A 12356-nucleotide genomic window follows, 5' to 3' on the forward strand; every position below is an offset into this window, starting at 1 on the left:
AAATTATGTTGACGGATGTCTTCTACAACAGTAGAACCTGACACTACGTCGAATCGTTTTGGTAGATTACAGAGAATAATCTTAGGTTTTTCTGTCTTCACAAATAACCTCGCTCTTGCATCATTTGCTTGCTCTTGTTCTTTCCTCCGAATATCGTTGGTGCCCGTTAACAAAACGAGGCAATCATTAGTTCCAAGTGTACTCGTCCGTTGCTGTACCCCATTAATAATATCTACAGTACCATGACCTGGCCAAACCATTTCCTCGATTTCCCATTCATCTCCAATCCATCGCTGAAGAAGTGGTTTCAGGAAGCGTCCATGACTATCCGCTGCGATCACTAATGTTCGTCGAGCAGAAGTTTCCTTACGGTTAACCCCCCCTACCGTCATTTCCTAGCTTTTTCATTGTCGTCTCCACATGATACTCCTTGATTTCGTTTCGCTGTAAATCAAATGTTACTTTTCTCCTTTTACCTCCCAGTATCTCGTGAGTGACTTTCCGTATAACAGGTATCATGGCCTCCTTCGTCCGCAATTCATTTCTATTAACGTCGATCACCAGTCCAAGTCGTTTCATCAGATCGAGTCCCAATATACCTTCAGCTCCACAGTCCACATCGACTATCCATACCTCATGTATGGCTGCGGTATCACCGATGGTTACGTTTAGCTTCTGCTTACCCTGGATGCGCTGACATACCCCCGTCACCCCCGTAATGGTCTCGCTTCGGCCGGTGATAACTGGTACACCCTCCACAGCTTCTCGCAGTAAGGTTACATCGGCTCCCGTATCCACTAAAACTTTTCTATTAGCCCCTTGAAAATCGGCGGTAATTATCAAGGATGTTACTCCCCCTGCGGTTACGGTCGCTTTCCCAATATATCCCCCTCCAGTTTTCTGGGCCATCTCCAAGCTAGGGGAACCTGGAGGGCCACCTAGTTTGGGGAAACGCTACGGCTTTCAGCCCGTCTTCCGGCTAGGCTCGCATAATCTTCCACCCCCCTGTCTGACTTATCTGATTCCCATGGCCGTTGTCGCCGCGAAAATGGGCCACTCCTCGCGGATGTTCCAGTATCTTGGCACTGTCTCCACACGTGACCGCCATATCCACAATTATCGCATATGGTCTGTGGACATGTGTTTATAAAGTGCCCCGGTCGCCCACACTGAAAGCATTCTTCGTTGCTCGCCCTTTTCCCCACCCGTGTTCCTTCTTCCGGTTTCAAACGTGACTCTCCACTCTTCTGGTTGCCCAGATGTATCGTGCACTCCCGTGTCCAGTGACCAACCTGTCCACACCTCCTACATGGGGTGTACGGTACTCTGCGCAGTGATCTCTGCCGCTCTCCTTGCACTTCTCCAGCCGGATTCGCCCTATCATGCCATTTACTCCCGCCCGCTACTATAGCATCTGCGCGGTTCATCTTTACAAATCCTTCCTTCTTCTCACCTTCGATCCGCCGAATTCCTCTTCGCTCGCTGCTATTGCTTACTACCGTCGCAAAGCTCTCCTCAGAACCGCTGCTGTTTGCTTCTTCTTCCTCTAGTTCCTTCCTCACCTTCCTTACTCTTTTCCGGTCACCTTCCTCTCCTATGTCCTTCAACATATCCAATACCACTGTCAGGGTATTTACTCCCTTCCTAGCCTTCACCACACGTCGTACCTCGCTATTTAAACCCTCCATGAATACTCCCAAGATCATCTCCTCTCGAATCTCATTCGCTACTTGCTTTTCCTCTTCTTTCTCATATTCTTTCACAACATAGCGCGCCGCTGTTCTACACCTATCAGCGAATCTCCGATAATTTTCTCCCTCCTTCCGTCGGATGTTCATTAGTTTCGCCATTTCCTCCACTCTGTCTTTTTTCACCCCAAACCGCTGCAATAGCAGCCCTTTTATCTCCTTCCATGTCCATCCCTCTTGCTTCTGACTCGTCGCATTTCGCAAAAATTCTGCCGACTCGCCAATCATTCTTCGTCTCACCAAATCAGCTGTGTTCTGCTCAGTCCACCCATTAATTTGCTGCAACATCTCTACTCTCTCAACAAACTCCTCTACACTCATCTCTCCTTCGCTACCACACCATTCTTTCACCTCTCTGGCACCTATCATTTCCACCCTCCTATTTTCGGCCATTCTCAGTTCTTCCATTTCCTTCCTCAAATAGTTCAGTTCGTTTTGTGCGACCCTCTGTCTCTCATCTTGTAACTTGCATACTTCCTCTCTCGCCTTTTCTAACTCTTGTTTCAACCTATCTACCTCGTCACCAACTTCCGCCATGGTTTTTAGAGACAAAACAAAACCCCAGTCTTACACCCGTCGGCACCGTGCCTTTCGCTTGGTTCTCGTCACACCTATACCCCGAGTAGACAGCCCAATGTCCACGACAACTAATAACTAATCTATCCCACCGCTGCCACCATTGTATCGAACCGTCTATAATGTTCTAAGGTCCTACTAAGAAATAAGAAAAGTAAATTACCTTAAATCTACGACTTCCGAAGTCTCAGCAAACACACGAACTGGTTGACGTCCTCTGCGATGGCGATGAGACACCACCTCTAGTATCCGCCACTGTCTTACTGCTCCCGGGTCCCAGCTAATCCGCCATTTAGTGTTCCAAGTCTACACTCTAGACGACAACTTCGGACATAGTTAGTACGGTATTACGCGAATTCGTATTTTTTTCCGCAGATCACTAGTAGTTCCGATCGCACCCCTTTCCTCAAGGAATTAATCCGTAACAAGAAAAAAATTACCCTTCGTTCGCTTACACACACGCCGAAAAAAAAAACATTCCAATCGTCTTTTATTTTGACCGTTCTTCGCAGCGCACTCCCCAAAGAACAAAATAACACCGCCGTAAAATCCTCAAATCTGTTTTTCTCTCGTCTCTTAGAAGTTTCAACACCCAACAAACAAAACCATAAATCCCTTTTACTATCCTCCAAAATGCACCTGCTCCTATCGCGTGTCATAAACATTTCCATTATCAGCCGCCGACGAAAAACATATCGAATTACACGGAAAGAATTTGTTACCGCGACGAACAACACAGTCACCCGGCTGACGGCCATAAAACCAGGGACGTTACATGTGGTGTCAGCGTTTCCCACGAAAGGCCAGCTTTGGCCAGAGGTTGATGTCCATGCATGGTCAGCTATCTCTATGGGAACGCTTGCTAAAAGGATGATGAAATAGGAACTGATATTGCGAAACCAAAGAGTCGGTAACCCTTGAGTGGTTCAAGGTGACTATTTTCACATATAACATATATATAATATAATATTATATTATATTATATCTAGTATATATAATATAATATGTTATATATTATATAATACCAAATATAAAAAAAATATTATTTTCTAGATTTTTTACGATTATTTTTGAAATTTCTCATTATAACTTTTTTTTTCTTGTACATGAATATACTATATATTGCTCAATAAAGAGGGCTTACTTTCTGTTCTTTAAAATGGTGTATCATCTATATTTAAATATGTAATGGAAACCGAGTGATCCTTTGATATTTTTTACCTGTATTATTTAAAATTATTTCTTTTACAAAAATTACATAAACATTAGTCTTAGAAAACATCACTTTAGTTAAAATTATTTAAACGTTGACATTTAAAAAAATTTCAAAATCAAAGTCCATCTCTTCGTTAGCATTAGCTTCAATATCTTCCTCTGACACCTCAGTTATCTTCAATTCCCACAATTAGTACCCATGCACATGCACCCTTTGCAGAATATTGAACAACTAATTCCTATCTTCCTACAACCGCAGTTTTTTTGTACATCCTTTGGTACATTTACATGCTATTTTTTTCAAGCAAAGTTTGTGGTGCAGGTGCTTTGACAGTAAATATTGAAATTAATCCATATCTTGAAGTTTGCCCGGCCGAGTCAAGTGGATCCAAAGTATTACCTATAAAAAATAAGATTCAATCATAACATACAATCACATAAAAAAGGTATAATGAGGAATTTAAAAAATAATCCTAAAATCAAACATCGTTGCAAGTACTTATTACATTTTGAAAAAGCATATTATCTTATTCAAAAATAATCCTAGAATTTTTTATAATACACCATTTTAAAGTAAACAGAATAAGCTTTCTTTTTTTTATTATATAATATATACCTAAATGAAGAAAAAAAAGTTATAATAGGAAATTTAAAAAATAATCGTAAAAAATATAAAAACTCGTTAAAAGTATAAAGTCTTGAAAAAGATAGCCTCTTTAAAGAAGTCGTACAACATTATACAATAGAACATTTTAAAGGTAATTGATTTCTATTCATCTTACATGTACCATTGCATATGTCTAAAGTTACGCAGAAAAAAGTTACAGAACAATATTTGCGAAATAACAAGGAAAATTGCCCAAAATTGCTGTGAGTGGCGAACTTTGAAAAATCATATTTCGAAAACTGTAACTCCTAATGACCTCTACCAAACATCATTTTAAAGAGAAAATATGTAAGTTTTTTTTCTGTGAAGCAATGTCTATACCTATATCCCCGTGGACAAAAGTTATGGGACAAAAAACAAAATTTCTTTCTTTTGGGTTTCTTTGTGCTTTTTCTTTTAATATATTTTTGTAAAAAAAAGTATCTTTGGCTTCAAAAAGTTATATTTAGATAGGAAATTTAACCAGGAACAATTTTTATGAAGACGTGTTTGTACCAAAAGTTCATAGAACTCACCCTAATGTAACCTGTGCCCAGTGACTAATTCACCCATTTCTCAAAAACGCGCCCCTTTAAATGGTAGCACTCCACGGTTTTTTCATATATAGAGATTCATTGACCATATGAAATAATAAAACCCCGTTAACGTTGTAGTTCCTTTCTATAGTACATAATCAATAGCCTAACATACGATATGCTGATGCTGGTGTCTTAATTTGTGACAACATAGTCGATTTTCAACAACTGCTCACTATAATTGTAGAATACTTGAAAACTCCACCATAACACTGAATACCAAGTCCATTGAAAGAGTGAGCAAATTTAAATACGTGGGAACGTGGCTTTTTGCAGACTGGGCATTAGACAGAGAAGTACAATGTCGCATTGAGCAAGCTCAACAAGCTTTTGTAAGATTCAGGAAGGTACTGACCTGTTCAGAGTTCGATCTTCAACTGAGACTAAGGTTTACTAAAGTCGGTACCATACCATATCATTGAAGTCAAGAGGGGAATAGGACGCAAGAAAATGTGCTGACTCCGAAACATAATACAATGGACAGGGATTAACGACATACAATCTCTGATACACATTGAAAGAAACAGAGAGTTAATGGAAAATAAGATCCCTAACATCCATTAGTGGCATTGCATCTGAAGAAGAAGAAGAAGTAAACTCTTCTACAGTATTAATAGTTTACAGTTTGCTCTCTGTTTGGAATTCGAATACTTCGTTGACGACTAACTGCGTTTAAATATGATACATTTTGTAGTGACTTCAAGCTGACATGTTTTTTAAAGAGATTTAAAATCGGACTGAAACCGGTCCTATTTCTCAACTTACGGTGTTAGACCGCTTCATCGATGTGGAGAATAATTTTATCAGTTTTTTTTTGCTAACAGTGATAATTAGGTAAATAATATAGTTTGCTGGTTTAGAAAAACCTAAAAACAAAGAAATCTGCTTTTTCTACATTAAAGTTACATTTTATTTAGAATATTATTTTAAGAAAGCAATGAAATAATAATATGAATAAAAATGAATTTTTTTGAAAACCACTAATTGGAAGTCTAAACGTCAAAGCAAAGGAAAAATAATGTAATTATAATTACAATCAATTGTAGTTTAATTCAATACAAAATTAATAGCTAAATTGTGTTTATACTTTTAAATATAGGGGAACTTCATTACCTGAAAAAAGTCGTTTAAAAAATTCATTTCCTACATCCATTCCAGCAAAGAAATAGAAATTAGAAATCGCCGAAATTGCCAATAAAAAAGCTGCAATCAAACAATCCGTTCTCCTTTTCCACCTGTTGCATGTACTGCTTTTATAGAAAGTTTTTTCTCCTTTAGGCCAATACATTTTCTCAAAAATTATACCAAAAAAGTTTAAAATCGTCCAGATAAGTATGTTGACTTCTAATCCATGCCAAATATACACAAATAAAAAACAAATAAAACTTCTTATTGTCTTATTTTGTGTTATTAGGGCCAGAGGGATATAAATATGACTAAAACAAAATCATTAAATAATAATCAAATTAATATACACTTAGGTCTAATATGTAAAAATCTCTTGTCACACAATTTTTTTTGTGTAAGTACCTATATTTAGTAGGTCTGAGAATAGGTTCTACGCTATACCTTTTAAAGAATTTTTTTATACCCCTAGGTGATAAGGACGCTCCTCTCCAGATTTATTTTTTTATAAAAATACTTATAACTCTAAATTGTCAAACGTCTACCACCAACCGAATCATTTTAAATTAACGTCCTAGTCAAGCCTAGTCTAGTATTTCTGCCAATTGGTTTTTTTTACAAATCGAGACAGCCGACTCTTTTGCAGGAATCCAGAATTTAATATAGGAGAGATCAGAAAGTGATGGTTCATCAGTAACCTCCCAACCTCTAACTTCTTTAATAATATCCACAGTTAGATCCAATACTTTCACCCCGTTTCTATTCTTAAATAGGCTTGGACTCCTGATTCCCGAAGAAAGTTTTGTCACAGAGAGAAATTTCATAAGGTCCCCCCTCTTTGTGTAATGTTTGTGCTGTGCTACCTCAGGCCATGATACTATAAATAACGTTATGTTATTTATAGTATCATGCCTCAGGCGATATGATTTAAATTTGCGTCACTTCTACCGCCAGAGCCTGTTAATGTCACAAAACCCCACAAATTCTCTGAAGGACTGTAATTGAATCAGTTTACATCTAGCCATGTAGACTGAAACTAACACAAACCATACAGACTTTTCACGTAAAAGGTAAAGGCCAAGACAGCAAATTAGTTGCCATTCCAATTCAGAGATGTCACCTTCAGTCAATTTTCTTGTCAGATTTAACAATTGGCAGTTGACAATTAAATTATTGGGTTATTTTTGTATTTAATTTTTACTTTACAATTTGTGGCTTAATTATTATACATAGTGGTGCTACGTTTTTAATCAGATTTAATCAATTTTATTAACCTCCTCTCCGTTTTTATGAGTAGAATTTTTAGTTTACACTAAGCGTTAAATCATCTCATCCCGTGCTGTTTCTCCACATTTAACAGGTTGACTGCCACAAAAAAATGTTTAAAAAAGTCCATGGTGCCAAGTTAAAAAAAGTGGATGTGGCAACCAACTGAAATACTTCCATTAATAATGTTTCACCAATTTTATTTATTAGTCCTAATTTTTGAAAAAATATGTCAGCGGTCGAATACGACCGCCGGGTCGTAGCCGACATACTTATTCCCGTGGCCAAGCGGTCGTTCTGTTCTGTTCGAGATCGATGCAAATTCATACTTTGGTGAAAAATCCATATGATAAAATGAAAAAATACAGTAAAGGTTGTTATAAAGAGGAGATTCGGGAAACAACAAAAAATCGGGTCAAAAAAGTAATAACTTACTGTGACACTTGTGAAGGTTAACCACACCATTGTTCAGATTGTTTCAACAAACATTCCAAATAACTGATAATTTTTAAAACTTTAAAAGGGTAAACCCTGTAGTTGGCTGTATACCTTCGTTAAAACAACGTAGAATGAAGTAAACACTTATGTTGTATGTAAATATATTAATTTCATTAAAATTCTTAAAATTTATCCACAAGGGAGTGGAAGTACAAAACGTTTTCGGTCAAACTGACCATCATCAGTGTAAACGTCCAGTGTACAAGTAATTGAAACTAGCCACTTCAAAAGGTGTAAAAACCTCTAAATAACATTATTGCTACATTATAAGCTGTATAATAATCGACATTAAGTCGATGTCTTAAGATTATATAAATATCACATGTGGATGTATGTCAACCTTGCTCGGAAATTGCACAAGGTTGTTGTGATCAGGTGAGAAGTTGGTTGTTAACCTCTCACCTGATCACAACAACCTTGTGCAATTTCCGAGCAAGGATGACATACATTCACATGTAATATTTATATAATCTTAAGACATCGACTTAATGTCGATTATTATACAGCTTATAATGTAGCAATAATGTTATTTAGAGGTTTTTACACCTTTTGAAGTGGCTAGTTTCAATTACTTGTACACTGGACGTTTACACTGATGATGGTCAGTTTGACCGAAAACGTTTTGTACTTACACTCCCTTGTGAATAAATTTTAAGAATTTTAATAAATTAATATACCTACATACAACAGAAGTGTTTACTTCATTCTACGTTGTGATAATTTTTAATTTCTTTCATGTTCTTATTTAACTTTTGTATGTTATTTAGTTTGGAATAATTACTATTTTTTACATATTTATATTCTTTATTCAAAATAAAGACATGTCAAAATTTCGATATCATTATTTATGTCTCCCCTATTCTGCCAAAATGAAAACTGATATGTATATGCGACCATATGCTACAGCGGTCGAATACTGCAATAAATCCGCTACTCTACACGACCTCTGCCAAAACAGGAACTATATCACAGACCGTGTCAAATCGGTCGTATACGACCGCCGTGGCATGCAATACTTATTGAACTGTCGGTCATATACGACCGCCTGGCAGTCAACCAGTTAAAAAACAATATAATGGATCCTGAAACAGTTTATTCCAATAGACGAGTGTGTCATCAACATTTCGGGCCTATATATTTTTCGGAAGTTTGTAAAATATTATAAGGTATTTATCTAAACAATCTTCCTACAAGATATTCTTTCAAAAATATTCATTCAACAAAATATTAAACATGATTGATTACAAAAACAGTGCTTTCATATGACACATGGCAGTAGTGTTTAGCATTTTGAAAATACATTGGAATATTTGAAGTTTTCAGTAAAACTATGATTATTGTTTATATTGGTATTTCAAACCCGATTACAACACTACCTACTACCATAACTTTAGACAGAACTTTTAATATTTTTTATGTAGATGGAACTTTTAAGATCATATTAAGTTATAGGATAATTATTGAATAAAACATTGAATTGTCTTTGTGTTATTTTAATTTCCTGCAAAATTTCATCAAAAATCCCGCAAAATGTATAGTTTGAAATTCCCACGTAACTATTGTCAATTTAGTTGCCTTTAAAATCAAGAGATGGCGTCCATTCGATCCAAAAGATTAACATCGCCGTGGAACGTCTAGAGTATGTATGGTTTGTGGAAGCTAACACCACGTCCACCCTAACCGCCAACAGGTCCCGATCACAGAACTAGTGGCACTATCCAGGCTTTCACTGATGGATGAGCAAATATGCAAGCTCTGGTACTATTGCCTCATTGGGTTCCATAGTTTACTCGCGAACCTATGGATTTCGTTAGGACTCTTTCTGCTTCACCCACGATTCTTGATTTAAAATTATATAGACTTACTTGTCTTTAACCACCTCCGCAAGTTGCAGTTTAGTTAAGCAATTAAATTGACTTCAAATTGCTCGAACAAAACTTTAAAAATAACATAAAATCTATCAAAATTCATTCATTCAGCCATCACAATCCAGTTATAATGGATATTATCGTGACCCTTCAAAATGGCCCGGTCAAGACAGCCCCGTCAAAATAGCCCGGATACAAAATAGCCCGTAAACAAAATAGCCCCGAGAAAATAGATCGCACACAAAATAGCCCCGTCAAGACAGCCCCGGCGAAAACACTCCCAATAAAAAGTTTTACCTTTTAACGGAGTACCATTTATTGTAAATTACTATTCTAATAAGCTACAATTTAACTTAAAAAATTATTTTATTAACGTTTCGACTTCCACTTCGGATGTCGTTGTCAAAATACAAAATATTAATAAATTAAACAAAAATGTTGTTGCTTAGTAAAAAATGCTAGACAGTTTTATAGGGACCTAAAAACAATGACGGGCAACACGACCAACAGCCCAAGATTTATAAAAGACGATGCAGGACAATTGCTCACAGACGACGAAGAGATAAGCCGCCAATGGAGAAAGTATTTTGAGCAACTCTTAAATACAGAAAACCCCACAACGACAGGGCAACAAAGACAGTACCAGTTAGCCGAACCTGAAATACCAGGGCCCACACTAGCTGAAGTAAAGTCCGCAATTTCATCCCTAAAAAACCATAAAGCCCCAGGCCCAGACGACATACAGGCAGAACTACTAAAAAAAGGGGGAGAAAACATCTTGAGATATATCATCTTATAAGAGAAGCCTGGGAAAGAGAAGAAATACCGAAACACTGGCATGAAAGCCATATAATATCTATTTACAAGAATAGAGACAAACAAATATGTCGGAACTATAGAGGAATATCGTTAATCAACACAACATACAAAATTATATCCATAATACTGTTTAGAAGACTAACTCCATACGCAGAGGAAATAATAGGCGACTACCAAAGCGGATTCAGACCGGGAAGGTCGACCATAGACCAGATCTTCGTCCTACGACAGGTGTTGAAAAAAAAACTGGGAATTCAACCGCGATGTACACCAAATCTTCGTGGACTTTAAACAAGCTTACGATTATGTTAGCAGAGAAGCATTGTGGGAGACTATGGTAGAAATGGGGGTACCTGGAAAACAGGTACGATTAGCAAAAGTGAGCACGGAGAACGCTTCCGCACGAATCAGAATTGGCAGCACCACGTCGGAGGAATTCCTCATTGACACCGGGCTTAGACAAGGAGATCCTCTCGCCCCCCTGCTATTCAACTTCGCACTGGAACATGCAGTAAGAAAAGCTCAGCCACAACTGACAAACGGATTTACCGTCCAAGGATCAAAAATACTATTGGCCTTTGCGGATGACGTGGACACAATTGCACAATGCACCAGAGATGCAAAAGAAGTTTTCACCCTATTCGAGAACGGAGCCAAGGAAGTTGGTCTTAAGGTCAAGGAGGACAAGACCAAGTACATGGTGGTTACGAAGAACCCAAGACCAAGGGTTAGACAAAACGTAACAATAATTAATGAATACAACTTTGAAGTCGTCAAAGAATTTAAGTACCTGGGAGCGATCATAACATCTTAAAATAAATATGAAAAGGACGTGGCAGCAAGGATCATTGCAGGAAACAGGGCATACTACTCATTAAGGACCCTACTTAAATCAAAAACACTCTCAATACCAGCAAAAATAAGAGTATATAAGACAATAATTCGTCCCACAATAACGTATGGAAGCGAAACATGGACTCTGAACCAGCGGGAAACGGCAAAATTACTGGTACTAGAAAGAAAGATACTGCGGACTATCTATGGGCCTTGCAGAGAAGAGACTAGAGGAGAATGGAGAAGAAGACACAATGATGAACTCCAGACAATATATGGAGATGAAAACATAGTACGCTACATTAAAGCAAACCGAATACGATGGGCGGGTCACGTGCTAAGATCGAGTGACTTCTGAACGCCACATTCTGGAAAAGGCCCGATGGCAAAAGGTCAGTTGGTCGACCAAGAAAGAGATGGAAAGACGCAGTAGCCAGTGACCTACGCAAAATGGGAGTACAGCAATGGGAAATAACTGCTCAGTACCGACAACAATGGAGGGAAATAGTAAACGCGGCCAAGACTCACATAGAGTTGTAGAGGCAAATGATGTGATGTGATGTGGTTAAGATAAACATCTGAATAGAGGATAATTACAATTTCCGAAAAAATGTATTTTTAAGGGATTATTTCATGATAAATTCTGAAGGGAGCTTTTTGGTCGGGACTATTTTGTCGGGGCTATTTTGTAGGTGAGCTATTATTCCGCGGCTATTTTGTCTGCAGGCTATTTTGTCGGAGCTATTTTGTGTGCGGGATATTATGTCGGGGCTATTTTGACGGGGTAGCGGATATAGACCAAAAAGATTTCTGAAAGAGAAAAAGTGACAAGACAAATAGACACAGAATAGAGCTTAGAACTAAAAAACCCTAAAATAAGTATTGTTGTTGAGACAGAAATACCTTCTTCTTCTTCAAGTACCGTGCCCAAATTTTAGGCGTGGGTAGCTTCCATGACAATTTGCCGATATCGTTCTCGATCTTGCGCGGCATGTAACAGTTGATCTGCTGATAAGCCAGTCCATTGACGAAGGTTTCGGAGCCATGCATATTTCCTCCTACCATAGAATATTAGAATATTTAGAGTATTGAGAAATACCTATAAATAAACTCTAAAAACGAAAATAATAAAGATACAAGAAAAAGACATCGGGTTTATGAAAAA

At 37.6% G+C, this 12356-nt stretch overlaps 2 protein-coding genes across 5 annotated transcripts in view; both read right to left on the reverse strand.

The window, feature by feature from the left end:
* Window positions 1–938: 938 nt before the first annotated feature.
* Window positions 939–2285, reverse strand: LOC126883724 (uncharacterized). Its single transcript, XM_050649387.1, has one exon. It carries the CDS (start codon window positions 2283–2285, stop codon window positions 939–941), a length of 1347 nt encoding a protein of 448 aa, XP_050505344.1.
* Window positions 2286–2499: 214 nt separating this feature from the next.
* The window catches only part of LOC126883197 (protein-cysteine N-palmitoyltransferase Rasp), a 51908-nt gene continuing 42051 nt past the window's right edge, over window positions 2500–12356 (reverse strand). Inside the window, exons 5-6 of one of the 4 annotated variants that reach the window (XM_050648447.1) lie at window positions 5895–6217; window positions 2500–3186 (exon numbers count right to left, since the gene is read on the reverse strand). In XM_050648447.1, the coding sequence (XP_050504404.1) occupies window positions 2672–3186; window positions 5895–6217 (838 nt within the window). In that variant the 3' untranslated portion in view covers window positions 2500–2671. Of the gene's footprint in view, window positions 3187–3622; window positions 3940–5894; window positions 6218–12356 lie in introns of those variants that run through there. The other 3 variants (XM_050648445.1, XM_050648444.1, XM_050648446.1) reach the window with 3 other exon arrangements.

Source organism: Diabrotica virgifera, chromosome 4, assembly GCF_917563875.1.
Source record: "Diabrotica virgifera virgifera chromosome 4, PGI_DIABVI_V3a".
Taxonomy (NCBI): Eukaryota; Metazoa; Arthropoda; class Insecta; order Coleoptera; family Chrysomelidae; genus Diabrotica; species Diabrotica virgifera.

Excerpts from the sequence above, each read along its gene's own strand:
- LOC126883724 (XM_050649387.1), bottom strand. The coding sequence starts at position 2,285 with ATGGCGGAAGTTGGTGACGAGGTAGATAGGTTGAAACAAGAGTTAGAA.